This window comes from Polypterus senegalus, chromosome 6 (assembly GCF_016835505.1).
Source record: "Polypterus senegalus isolate Bchr_013 chromosome 6, ASM1683550v1, whole genome shotgun sequence".
NCBI lineage: Eukaryota > Metazoa > Chordata > Cladistia > Polypteriformes > Polypteridae > Polypterus > Polypterus senegalus.
This window is the reverse complement of record NC_053159.1, coordinates 95,063,081-95,077,486: the sequence shown is the minus strand read 5'-3', so window position 1 is coordinate 95,077,486 and position 14,406 is coordinate 95,063,081. Positions and strand designations below refer to the sequence as shown.

Below are 14,406 nucleotides of genomic sequence, written 5' to 3'. Positions count from 1 at the left end.
CACAGGGCAGTTTTCTAGTTTGCCTCAGTGCATCTCAAAATGAGCTTGGGCGCAGGGAAGGCGACCATGTTTCTACATCTTGTTTATTTATGGTATTTTCTTTGTAAGTTACAGTTTTAACTTGCATTTGAGGATGCACTGTGTACATATACCATGGGTTTTGGAAGTGATCCTGTGCACATGCAATGATTTCCACTACAGAATCATGTTGGTTTTTAATGTAGTGTCGCCTGAAGGCCCGAAGATTACAGTCATCCAAAATTGGTTTTTGGCCTTATCCACGGTGTACAGAGCTTTCTCCAAATTCTCTGAATCTTTTAATGATATCATGTACTGTAATTGATGATGAAATCCCCAAATTCTTTGTAATTTTACTTCGTGAAAAGTTATTCTTAGATGTGCAATATTTGCCTGCACTGTCTTCCCTATCTTTAATTCTGTCAGACTCTGTGTATCTATTACACAACTTTTCCAGTATTTTGTTGTAGATATTCTAACTTTTTTGGAATTTGTTGTTGGCATTTTATTCAAAATGAGCATATATTTTTCAAAAGGTAAAATTTCCTCAGTTGTAACATTTGATATGCCATCTTTTCAAATAAATATCAGGTTAACATGATTTACAAATCATCACATTCTATTGTTATTTACATTCTACACAGTGTTCTAAGTTTTTTAGAAGTGAGGTTAAATATATGTACACTCAGAAAATAGTTTGACTTGTTACATGTAAAATGTTTTGTTACAGCGTAAGAGTTCACATTAAAATACTGAATGTGTACAAATTTTTTGTCATGCAGAAAATTATTAAGATTTTCAAGGGGACTGAATAATTTTGCATGCCACTGTATATTCCACCAGCCTCTCCCAAAGATGACACAAGCGTAAACATGTGATAAGTTGCTTTTTTTTTCATCTTATTAGCTCTTTCACAGTTTACAGGATAATTTACTGCTTTCTTGCTGTCCTTTTTATTTTATTGGATTTCTCGCCAATGGATATGTTGAATAAATAAAGACACAAACATGTATACACACACACACACACACACACACACACACTCCCCGAACTCTTAACAACTTCAAAACAATTATTACAAATAAGTCCACAACAGATTTATTGATGCACTGGTCAGGAAGTGATTATACATTCACACTCAAACAACTTGGACTTGGAACCACCAGGTGAGGCATTCTCCCCTGTTTGGTCTCTGGCATAGCCACCTGGGAATGTTTTTTTCATGGTCTGTCACTGGATAAAAGTGCCAAGTGGCCCTTTTCTATGTACAGGACGGCATCTTTGGACAGAGCTGGCTTCTTGAGTACTCTCTTTATTTTACACTATTCGCTCTGTAGATTTGCTCACAGAACTTCTCGGTCTGAAACCTGCAGCATGTTTTGGTAGTTGGACTTCTTGATAAGATAAAGATAACAGGAAAGAAGTGAATAAAACTGGCAGTCAAACCAACCACGAAGAAAGTGAAAAAGATGTAATGAGTACTCAAAAAAGAAATAAATGAGAAATATGGCAACTTTGCCTTTTAAAGAGAAATAAAAGTTGGACTTTTCCTATGAAGATAAACATTAGAATGAAAATGTCTGGGGGAAAAATATCCACTAACAGATTGCTACAGGTTTTTAAGATGCTGTATGACACTCAGTCCATGGCATATGCTTCACTGACAATGAGTCAATTAAAAATTCTTCTTAATATCATTCACAGAAACAAAAGAGGATGAAATTTTGAGGTATTTTTGAATTTCTACATCACTCAGATGTGGGTGTGTTTTCTGCTTCAGCTCACAGTCAGAAAGCCCAATATTCTAGTAAAAAACCCTACAATATACACAATTTAACAATAACTAATTGTCTGGGCCCTAGACAATTAAATGATACTTGTAGAATTGTTTAATATTTACACAAATTGGTAGACAGTACTAACTCATTCCTATCTATGTTTAGACAAGCTTTGGTGCTGGCTGCATTTAAAGTAACTCATTGACTCTTCAGAGTGTATCTGTCCAGAGGCCTCATTTACTAATAATTCATTGCATTTATATAGCGCTTTTCTCACTACTCAAAGCGCTCAGCAATTACTAAGCTTGCATACAAACAAAAAAGAAGTTTGAAATATGCATATGCAACTTCCCCCACGAATGTTGGGTTTTGTTAAAGACAGCTTAATGGAGAACATGAATATATTTACAGCAACTCTGACCCATGTGTATGCAACATTTCAGAGGAACTGTGAAATGCCAACACTCTTGACCAAGAAGGTAAATGCAGCCAAGCCAGCTAAATGACAACTAATAAACTATTGCACCTCAAAAACAATTAATATGATGTACAAACGGTATTTTACTGCCTATTTAGGAGGGCAAATGCTACATATTTGCATTGAAGAACGTTTTTTGGTTATTTCTCAATTTATATCAGCTACTTGTTGTCACTTCTCAAGGTACTTGGTGACAGTTCAGGAATATCTCATCCAGGGTCCACTCCATCATGCCTGCTGTGCTGGAAGCCATTAACTGACTGGCAAGGTATACATCCCGTTTTTGTATGGGGCAGGTGCACATACATAAAATATGTTTTTGCCAACAAAAAAAGGCAATTGGCAGCAGTGTCTTTTTCTCCTAGCAAAATCGGAGCAATTGCATTCATATTACAATAAGAGCACCTTACGAAAACAAAGCTTCTTTTATTAACCAGCCCATGATTCATTTACTCTGAGGCAAAGTAGTATTGGCAAAAGTGACAGTACTGTACGTGGTGAACGGCTTGTTGGTAAATTAATTGGTTGAAACCTCAGTGTTTCAAATGGCTTGTACTAATCATTGTACCAGCAATCATGTCATTACATGTGCCAGGTAAAAGTGGCTAACCACTCAATACTCTAGCACCTTTTGCCTTTCCCAGAGCCATAAAGCACAACAGAAAGGGACTGTTAGGCCACTTATGATCTTGATATTTTAATTGCAGAGCACAGCCAGATACTCTTGAAGGCAGGTGTCAGGGTATCAATACGTCAGGAGGGAGGCCGCTCTAAAAGGCAATGAAGTTCTGCAGCATCGAGATTGTACAGGTACGAGGTTGATTAGCATGCACCTTACTATATGGATGTTTCACGGCAGCATTCAAGGTGCAGTCACATACGCATTTTTACAAGGTGATAACTGCATAGAAATATGTGTGCAACAGGCTTTATAAATCTGATTTTTGTTTGGCATATGCAGTTTCCTGAGTTTTTTTGGTGTGCACATATTTTCACGCTCAAATCCACGCAAACTTTTATAAATGACACCCTAGCTCCTTACAAAAAGTGTTTAACACTTAAAGGGCTGGGTGTTGATTCTAAGCCTAGGACACGGGTTAGCATTATTCATATGTCTTCACTAGTCATACACCATGTTTAATAAGATGCTTGAAAAAACTGAATAAAAAAAAAAAAGAAAGTCAAATATTATGTTCTTTGGATCTGCAGAGACAGTGGATTGAAAGAACATAATCATAGGAGAAAATACATCTGAAAAAATAATTACTTTATTGAAAATAGTTTGCAAGATATGGGATATGAGTAGGGAAGGTAAAACAGCAAGATTATAATCTAAAAATCTGCCAACAAATATTGCTGGCAAAATCTACAGAAACTGTGCAAAATAAACATGAGACTCATCAAATTAGGAAGAAATTAATATTATTTGCTTCAAAGTATAGCTTCAAATGTCACTTTAGACACTGCCTAGAACTTTACCCAATTTTGCTCCTTGCTAATTTCCAAAACATTAAAGTGTCCTTGAACAAATGAAAGAATTCACGCTTTCATAACCAGAGGGAATGATACACCCAGATAAACATACAGAAATACTGCACAAGTCACTACAGGAACTGAAGAGTTACATGGAAAACATTGGGTGGGGTACAATCACAAGTGTTCTCACTGCAAATATATTCACATGGTAGAGGAATTTCCTTTGTTTATGTCACAGGTAAAAATCAAATGAAGTAACAGCATAGGTAAATGTATATTTAAAAATGTAAGTATTATCTTGCAGTACATTTTATACAGTACGTGAACTAGTATTAACAACAAATAAGAATCACAGACCTTTTTTGGGGGCAGCTCGCGATGAGGGGCTGAAAAACTTCTTGACTGTAGTCACTTTACGAGTTGTTACATTTGTCTTCTTGTCTTCAAATTTTGAAAAAGGGGCAAGGGTTGGCTGAGTCTGTGCTCCCTGACTGCTGGCATAGGCTGCTTCCTCCTCTCTTTGCAGTCTAGCAGAGTGTTAAAAAAAAAAAATCAATTGGAATCTTTCCAAAACGTTTTTAAAATGTTAACAAATCACCTGAAAGGCAAGATGTCGATACATCCATTTACCCACTTTCCAAGATTTACTTTTCCATTAATGAATCTGCTGAGAGCCATGGCCTATCCCAGCAGCACAGAATGCAAGTCTGATAACAGACCTAGATAGGGCCAAAGCTCAGTGGATGGCAAAACACATGCACATATTCATTCCATGCCAGTTTATGGTTGCTAGATGATTTGACATGTATATTTTTAACACAAGGGAAAGAATTCATTAACTGTGGAAATGTGTGAAGTCTACACAGACAGAAAGGAGTTCAAAACCAAGACACTGTGCAGATTTTGTATAACTAACATACTATATTTATTAAAGTGCTAGAGGAAAGGGTGTTAGTACCTTGCAGGGTAGTATAATTTATTAATTTCAATTGTTGCTAACATTCCATCCATACACTTTTTAAATAGCTTTAATTTTAAGAGAAATTATGTTTATTATAACTAAAATGCCAAAAGAAAGTTTTTACTATACTGTAAGACACTGTTCAACCAATTACAAACAATTACCACTTTCAGCAAGGCTACTTCTGTATTTGTCTAAGTAAAGAATTAAGATATTATACATAAAAAATATGCAGCTCTTAATAATCTTGTCATGACTTGAGGGAAAAAAAATACTTGTTACAACATCAACATCAACCTGTTTAAACCTAAAGGCATCATTTATTTACGGCTCTTCTCTTTTTTAGATTTCAAATCCCAAGGTTGGTGGTTAATTCTTCATTTATCTCTCTGGTGTTTGCACAATGTTATCATTTAGATAGTAGCATTTTCTAAAGATGGAACAAATGACAAAAGTGGCATTGGACAATAACTTGCACCATTCACTTTGAGTAACAACGAGATCAGCATATGCACACTGTTGTGCAATTCTACAATACTCTGCTTTTCAGGACAGATATAAAATGGAAAATTGATTAAAACATTGTTCCTATTTTGGTCCACCCAAAATATTATTTAAATCAACATGTACAACATGAGATCCTAATATGGAAAATCATCTTAATCTTATTAATAATATAAAGGGTGGTCCAGATCTAATTATGCAGATCCAGATTGTCTGGATGACTTTGATTTACATGGGGACGACTCCAGTTTGGCGCGAAGACGATTCTTCATGTCGTCAGTTCGCACACTTCTCAATGGTCCAGGATTTTTCGGGTGATTTTCTATGTAATAAACTTAATAAGTTATAGTGTAATGACAATTGCATAATTAGATCTGGACCACCCTATACAGTATATATATATTTATCTTTTATAAGCAGTTATATATCATAGTATATAATGATACTTTTAATAATATATCATGCACCAGGAGGAACCCAGTAACCTCTGCACCAACATAGGATCTGACAATGGGTCCAAGGATTTCATCCTGATACCTAATGGCAGTCAAGGTACCGTTGTCTAGCCTGTAGAGGTCTGCGAGTCCCTATAAGGATATGCCTCCTCAGACCATCACTGACCCCACCACCAAACCAGTCATGCTGAACAATGTTACAGGCAGCATAATGTTCTCAACGGCTTCTCCAGACCCTTTCATATCTGTCACATGTGCTCAGGGTGAACCTGCTCTCATCTGTGAAAAGCACGGGTGGTTTTGTTTTGCCGACTTGCTCGCCTTGCTTGTGTATCAGCGGCTAAGCAAGTTTCTCTTTTGTCGGCATTTCCCTTTGGTGACAGAGTTGCTTTCTTTGAGCGTCATGCCCTAGCCTTGCACTTTTGGTCCAGACAGACAGACAGACAGACACACACACACACACACACACTTCCACATGTAGTCGTGTGTATGTATATATATATTTATTTATTTATTAAGATGGTAATGGTAAGATGGTATTCCCACACTGGACCAGGGGGTGGCAGTGTACACTAACAACTTCTCTTTTTCTCATGTAGACCACCAGAGGGAAACTCTGCCTGGGCCTGTTTTTCGTAACTGAGAGGGTGTCGCAGATGACTGCTGGCAGGTTGACCAACCACATGTGTTACATGATAGATAACCAAGTAAACATCAGATTATAATCAGACCTATGCATGTAATACTCCGATCTATACCATGTTAAATAAATGCCCATTCAAAATAATGGAAATCCAGTTCATCCGTTCCGCACCCCCAAAAATATCAACATAAAAATCAATTTTTCTAACAAATACAGATAAATAATATATACAAGTGGAACCTCGGTTTGCAAGTAACTTGGTTTACGAGTGTTTTGCAAGACAAGCTAAATTTTTTAATTAATTTTGACTTGATAAAACGAGCGATGTCTTGCAATACAAGTAGTATGGATACACTTTGTCTGCTGAGTGTCATGTGATCATAACTGAGCTGATGGTTCTTCTCTCTCGTGCTGCGCGTCTCTCTCTCCTTATCTCTCTCTCTCTCTCTCTCTCTCTCTCTCTCTCTCTCTCTCCTTTTGAGGGCAATCGTCTCTTATTCTCTGTCTGCATGTCCACGATATTTTTGGATACGCTTATACGGCGAACTGTTACAGCGAAACAATGAAATCACAAGCGCACAAACACGTAGATCCTCACGCTACGGGAGAAGAAGGAACACTGAGTGAGCTGACGGGCTGGCAGCGTCAGCTTGGGTGAATCCCCGAGTCAAGGCGGATCGGGAAACACGTCACGCATACCCACAGCCTTGCTCGTGGCTCTTTACGCGAGCCAATGCTCGTATTTAGATCCTAATTTTTCGCTCATACTTTCCTCTTATCTTGAATTTCTCGTATACAGGGGTGATCGTATCTCGAGGTTCCACTGTATGTATGTATGTATTTTATATATATATATATATATATATATATATATACATATATACATATATACACACACACACACACATATACATACACATATACACAGTACAGGCCAAAAGTTTGGACACACCTCCTCACTCAATGTGTTTTCTTTATTTTCATGACCATTTACATTGGTAGATTCTCACTGAAGGCATCAAAACTATGAATGAATACATGTGGAAGTATGTACTTAACAAAAAAAGGTGAAATAACTGAAAACATGTTTTATATTCTAGTTTCTTCAAAATAGCCACCCTTTGCTCTGATTACTGCTTTGCTCACTCTTGGCATTCTCTCAATGAGCTTCAACAGGTAGTCACCTGAAATGGTTTTATGAATGAGGAGGTGTGTCCAAACTTTTGGCCTGTACTGTATATATATATATATTGTCAGGGATGCCAGGGGCCATGACCCGGCCGGGACGCCAGGAGGGACCGGAAGAGGGTCAGAGCCCTGCCTGGATCACGTGGGGTTTGCCTTCCGGGTTGCTTTGGGGCCACGGGTCAAGGGCATGGAAGCCCTTCCCTGTAGGAGCCCGTGGTCACCGCCAGGAGGCCCAATGCCTTGGGGACTTGTTTCCCAGCACTCCCGCCACACCAGGAAGTGCTGGGGAAGACTTTGGAGGATGCCGGAGAGCAGCCGGGAGGACAGCCGACACTTCCGCCACGCTGGGGCGTGGTCAGAGAAGGAATGCCGGGAACACCAGGTGCTCATCCGGGTCGTCTATAAAAGGGGCCGTCTCCATTCATTCGGGGCTGGAGTCGGGTGGAAGTAGGACGAAGCAAGAGGAGTGTGGAGGCGGCCCAAAGAAAGGCATTGTGGCCAGGACTTTGAGTGTTTGGGGTATTGTGCACTGAACTGGGTCTTTGTGACCATTATTTGGGGGTCTTTGTGACCGACGAACTATAAATAGTGTAAATAAACGTGTGGTGGTTTTGTGCAAAACAGATGTCTGCCTGTCTGTGCCCGGGTGGCGTTCACATCTGGCGTAGTCGGCAGGATGCTCCGTCTGTTCCAAAGGCGGGACCTGTTATCAAAAATTTGTTGTGGGCGACCGGCGCAGCAGGGGACCCACCCACGTGCGCTGGTGCTGCGTGCACACAGCCCAGCGGGGTAAAGGAACCCACGGACCGCCAGGGGTCCGCAGGAAGGCCATGTTTCCCTGATGCGGGCAGGTGGCGTGCCTACAACAAGTGCAGCGGTCTCCTACAAGCAGGCCGTTGCTGAAGGCGCCCGACCGCATGGCGCCAAGAAAGGCCCGCCGAGGAAGTGTCCTCGGTTTGGCGAGTCGGGAAGGTGAGTTCCCTGCCTAGCGGCAGCCGGCCCATGGGGACCGGGCGTGTTTTCTCTTTTGCAGGCAGGGACCTCCCGGATCCACGTCGGTGGCAGGCGCATGCTGGTCTGCGGGGCTCCGGCAGCGTGGCGGCAGCCGCGAGGGCTGTGGAGGAGGAGACGCTGCAGCTCGAAAGGCGCTGGCAACAGCGAGGCTGCCGGCAAGCACGGCGCCGCCGCAGAAGGGGAGCCAAGATGGCGCGGACGAAGTCCCTCCCCTGACAGGCACGCGATTGGGCGGTGTGTCTTGTGTGCCCGCCGATGACTGCAGAGAGGCGGACCAAGGAATGTCCATCACGGGCAGGGGAGACCCGATTGGGCGGAGGAAAAGGCCCACAGGAAGTGGCGGCGCCGGAGGCTGACAGACAGGTAGGCCCGCGTCGGTTAACTTCCTGTCTTTGCCGGCTGCTCTGGCGGAGCTGGGGGTGTCTCTTCAGCCCACCGAGCAGCGTGTGTTACAGATGCTATGTGCCCTCCGGGCTGAGGTGCTGGAACTGGAGAGGAAGGCGCTCACGGCGCTGAGAACGTTCAATCAACAGCGGACGGCGCGGCGCTGGAATCTCCAGCCGGAGGTACAGCGGAGGCGGTGAGTACAGCCGACTCCGTAAAGCATCGGGAGGGTCTGCTGAAAAAGGCTGTGATGATAACGATCAGTTCCGAGTAAGCAGCCCTCCGACAGGAGGTGCAGCGCCCTGGCTGTATCTTGTGGCGAGGGGAGTCGAGAGGGCGCTGAATGGACACGGGCTGCTAAGTGCCCCGGGTCCTAGCGCCCTCCGCCCCGAGTCGGCTGCGGTCTTGCGCCGCACTATAGGGACGCAGGCGGGACAGAGGCGCCTTTTATTCCATAAGGAGTCTCAAACCGTCATGGCGTCCCAGAGTGAACGGAGGAATAAAGGGCTGGGTGCCGATTCCTCCAATATGGTGAGACGCGTTGCTGGGTGCACGCGTACGGCTGGCTGCCCTCTGGGAGAGCAGAGGGAATCCCTGAGGCCGGCGGAGAGAGAGCAGGCGGTGCCGACGGCTCCATCATTGAGAGGGACACGGAAGCCGCGGAGAGGGTGCCGATCAGGCAAGTGCCGGGCGATTGGAGGAGCGCTGCCCGCATGCGTGGCACGAGCTGGGTGCTTTGGCAGCGGTTCTGCCCCTGTGTTCTCTTTGTAGGGACGGACCCGGCGAGCTGAAGGAGCCCGCCGTGGCGGAGCAGCCCTCTGATGTCGGGCCGTCTGCGGAATAATCTCTCTGCTGGTGCGCAGGTGCGCTCACAGCTGGAGGAGCCTACAGGGGGAACGAGTGGCTCGGAACAAAGGCGTGGAGGCCTCGGAGGGGGTGCCGATCGAGGAGGCCCGGGGTGCCGGTAAAAGGGGGGAGCACAACCTGTGCGAGGCACAGGGATGCACCAAGGGCTGGTGCTCGGATTGTGTCTCCGCCCCTGTCCCTGCTAGGAGTCGCGGGCGGACCCGGCTATCCTCGAGTGGGGCCCGTTTGGGCTCTGCTGCCCTCGCGGGGCGGGTCGCTCTTGCCCGCAGTGGTCTTCGCTGGCTGTGGGGCACTGTCAGGGATGCCAGGGGCCATGACCCGGCCGGGGCGCCAGGAGGGACGGAAGAGGGTCAGAGCCCTGCCTGGATCACGTGGGGTTTGCCTTCCGGGTTGCTTTGGGGCCACGGGTCAAGGGCATGGAAGCCCTTCCCTGTAGGAGCCCGTGGTCACCGCCAGGAGGCGCCCCAATGCCTTGGGACTTGTTTCCCCAGCACTCCCGCCACACCAGGAAGTGCTGGGGGAAGACTTTGGAGGATGCCGGAGAGCAGCCGGGAGGACAGCCGACACTTCCGCCACGCTGGGGCGTGGTCAGAGAAGGAATGCCGGGAACACCAGGTGCTCATCCGGTCGTCTATAAAGGGCCGTCTCCATTCATTGGGGCTGGAGTCGGGTGGAAGTAGGGGCAAGCAAGAGTGTGGAGGCGCCGAAGAAAGGCATTGTGGCCAGGACTTTGAGTGTTTGGGGTATTGTGCACTGAACTGGGTCTTTGTGACCATTATTTGGGGGTCTTTGTGACCGACGAACTATAAATAGTGTAAATAAGCGTGTGGTGGTTTTGTGCAAAACAGATGTCTGCCTGTCTGTGCCGGGTGGCGTTCACATCTGGCGAGTCGGCAGGATGCTCCGCCTGTTCCAAGGCGGGACCTGTTATCAAAAATTTGTTGTGGGCGACCGGCGCAGCAGGGGACCCCACTGCGTGCGCGGGTGCTGCGTGCACACAGCCCAGCGGGTAAAGAACCCCACGGACCGCCAGGGGTCCGCAGGAAGGCCATGTTTCCCTGATGCGGGCAGGTGGCGTGCCTACAACAAGTGCAGCGGTCTCCTACAAGCAGGCCGTTGCTGAAGGCGCCCGGGACCGCATGGCGTCAAGAAAGGCCACGCCGAGGAAGTGTCCTCGGTTTGACGAGTCCGGGAAGGTGAGTTCCCTGCCTAGCGGCAGCGGCCCATGGGGACGGGCGTGTTTTCTCTTTGCAGGCAGGGACCTCCCGGATCCACGTCGGTGGCAGGCGATGCTGGTCTGCGGGGCTCCGGCAGCGTGGCGGCAGCCGCGAGGGCTGTGGAGGAGGAGGCGCTGCAGCTCGAAGGCGCTGGCAACAGCGAGGCTGCCGGCAAGCACGCCGCCGCCGCAGAAGGGGAGCCAAGATGGCAGCGGACGAAGTCCCTCCCCTGACAGGCACGCTGCATTGGGCGGTGTGTCTTGTGTGCCCGCCGATGACTGCAGAGAGGCGGGACCAAGGAATGTCCATCACGGGCAGGGGAGACCCGATTGGGCGGAGGAAAAGGCCCACAGGAAGTGGCGGCGTCGGAGGCTGACAGACAGGTAGGCTCAGCCGGTTAACTTCCTGTCTTTGCCGGCTGCTCTGGCGGAGCTGGGGTGTCTCTTCAGCCCACCGAGCAGCGTGTGTTACAGATGCTATGTGCCCTCGGGCTGAGGTGCTGGAACTGGAGAGGAAGGCGCCGCGGCGCTGAGAACGTTCAATCAACAGCGGACGGGCGCGACGCTGGAATCTCCAGCGGAGAGGTACAGCGGAGACGGTGAGTACAGCCGACTCCGTAAAGCATACGGGAGGGTCTGCTGAAAAGGCTGTGATGATAACGATCAGTTCGAGTAAGCAGCCCTCCGACAGGAGGTGCAGCGCCGCTGGGCTGTATCTGGCGAGGGGAGTCGAGAGGACGCTGAATGGACACGGGCTGCTAAGTGCCCCGGGTCCTAGCGCCCTCCGCCCCGAGTCGGCTGCGGTCTTGCGCCGCACTATAGGGACGCAGACGGGACAGAGGCGCCTTTTATTCCATAAGGAGTCTCAAACCGTCATGGCGTCCCAGAGTGAACGGAGGAATAAAGGGCTGGGTGCCGATTCCTCCAATATGGTGAGACGCGTTGCTGGGTGCACGCGTACGGCTGGCTGCCCTCTGGGAGAGCAGAGGGAATCCCTGAGGCGGCGGAGAGAGAGCAGGTGGTGCCGGCGGCTCCATCATTGAGAGGGACACGGAAGCTGCGGAGAGGGTGCCGATAAGGCAAGTGCCGGGGCGATTGGAGGGGGGAGCGCTGCCCGTGCGTGGCACGAGCTGGGTGCTTTGGCAGCGGTTCTGCCCCTGTGTTCTCTTTTGTAGGGACGGACCCCGGGCGAGCTGAAGGAGCCCCTTCGTGGCGGAGCAGCCCTCTGATGTCGGGCCGTCTGCGGAATAATCTCTCTGCTGGTGCGCAGGTGCGCTCACAGCTGGAGGAGCCTACAGGGAACGCAGTGGCTCGGAACAAAGGCGTGGAGGCCTCGGAGGGTGCCGATCGAGGAGGCCCCGGGGTGCCGGTAAAAGGGGGGAGCACAACCTGTGCGAGGCACAGGGATGCACCAAGGGCTGGTGCTCGGATTGTGTCTCCGCCCCTGTCCCTGCTAGGAGTGCGGGGCCGGACCCCGGCTATCCTCGAGTGGGGCCCGTTTCGGGGCTCTGCTGCCCTCGCGGGACGGGTCGCTCTTGCCCACGAGTGGTCTTCGCTGGCTGTGGGGCACTGTCAGGGATGCCAGGGGCCATGACCCGGCCGGGACGCCAGGAGGGACCGGAAGAGGGTCAGAGCCCTGCCTGGATCACGTGGGGTTTGCCTTCCGGGTTGCTTTGGGGGCCACGGGTCAAGGGCATGGAAGCCCTTCCCTGTAGGAGCCCGTGGTCACCGCCAGGAGGCGCCCCAATGTCTTGGGGACTTGTTTCCCCAGCACTCCCGCCACACCAGGAAGTGCTGGGGGGAAGACTTTGGAGGATGCCCGGAGAGCAGCCGGGAGGACAGCCGACACTTCCGCCACGCTGGGGCGTGGTCAGAGAAGGAATGCCGGGAACACCAGGTGCTCATCCGGGTCGTCTATAAAAGGGGCCGTCTCCATTCATTCGGGGCTGGAGTCGGGTGGAAGTAGGACGAAGCAAGAGGAGTGTGGAGGCGCCAAGAAAGGCATTGTGGCCAGGACTTTGAGTGTTTGGGGTATTGTGCACTGAACTGGGTCTTTGTGACCATTATTTGGGGGTCTTTGTGACCGACGAACTATAAATAGTGTAAATAAACGTGTGGTGGTTTTGTGCAAAACAGATGTCTGCCTGTCTGTGCCCGGGTGGCGTTCACAATATATATATTTTTTTTTATTGATTTTAATTAGAAACACATAACATTCCATGCAGTCAAGTCAAAATTTAACAAATCAAAACAAAATTCGACCCCCATGAAACAGAAACAGAGAGAGGAGCCAGCATTCGAAGCTACTCTATAAAAGGAGCAAGAAAAGAAGGGTATCCTTTTCCCTGAAATGGAACCGTATTCTAAAATGTTATTGATTAAATCCTGTCATATTTTAAAAAAGTTTTGAACAGATCCTGTAAGTGAGAATTTGATTTTTAGAACTTCAAATAGTATAGAACATTGGTTACCCACTGACTTAGGAGTGGTGGGGTGGGATACTTCCATTTGAGCAAGATAAGTCTATGTGTTAGTAGTGTAGTAAAGGCAATTTGTCCTTCTGCACTTTAAGACCATTTGGGAGTCCATCAAACACAGCTGTTAATGGGTTAGGAGTGATTGTGACACCAAGGCTGTCTGATAGGCATGCAAAGACTTTTGTCCAAAACGTCGTTCATTTGGTGCAAGCCCAAAACATGTGGCCCAGTAAGGCTAGGGCTAGATTGCAATGTTCACAGGTTGAATCTTGCCCTGGAAACATTCTTGACAATTTTAAGCGAGCACTTGCTAAAAGATTTTAACTTGAATGACTGAATGCTTTGCACATATGGAGCTCAAGTGAATTCTGTACATGGCTGCCTCCCACTCCTTTTCTGAAATATTGAGTGACAGATCCTTTCCCCAATGTACTCCGGGGTCTTTGAAAGGAAGAGATTTAAAAATAGTTTTATCAACTGTAAAGATGCTATCTGGGTCTTCAAGAATGATCGATAATTCTTCTGGAATAAAACAAGGTGAAAGGTGCGGAAAATTGAGTAGGTTCTGTTTAGCAGAGCTTCTAGCTTGAAAGTAGTGTAGGAATTGTGTCGATGAGAAGTTGTATTTGAAGTGTAATTGTTCGTATGATGCAAAGACATTATCTATGTACAAGTCACTAAGTGTTTTAATCCCGGACACTTTCCACACATTGAACAATGCTCCTACGAATGATTACATTCCAAATTTAACTTTCCAGCAACACATTTCTTTCACTACCTTCAAATCAGAAACTTTGTAAAACAGAACCTGCCCAGTTTTCCTCACCTCCCATCTACCCCTATGCCGGAAAAAATATTGATCAGTCTTGATGACTCAGACAACATTACTGCAATATATAAAACCACTCTACAGTACCTCCCTTTCAAAGATCCAAGAGGACATTGGG

General features: G+C 47.3%; 1 protein-coding gene across 6 annotated transcripts in view; it reads right to left on the bottom strand.

The window, feature by feature from the left end:
• The window catches only part of rabgef1 (RAB guanine nucleotide exchange factor (GEF) 1), a 92,725-nt gene that overhangs the window by 41,539 nt on the left and 36,780 nt on the right, over nucleotides 1–14,406 (bottom strand). For all 6 annotated transcript variants that reach the window (XM_039756557.1, XM_039756559.1, XM_039756560.1 and 3 more), the window contains one exon: nucleotides 4,108–4,277. In XM_039756557.1, the coding sequence (XP_039612491.1) occupies nucleotides 4,108–4,277 (170 nt within the window). The remainder of the gene's footprint in view (nucleotides 1–4,107; nucleotides 4,278–14,406) is intronic.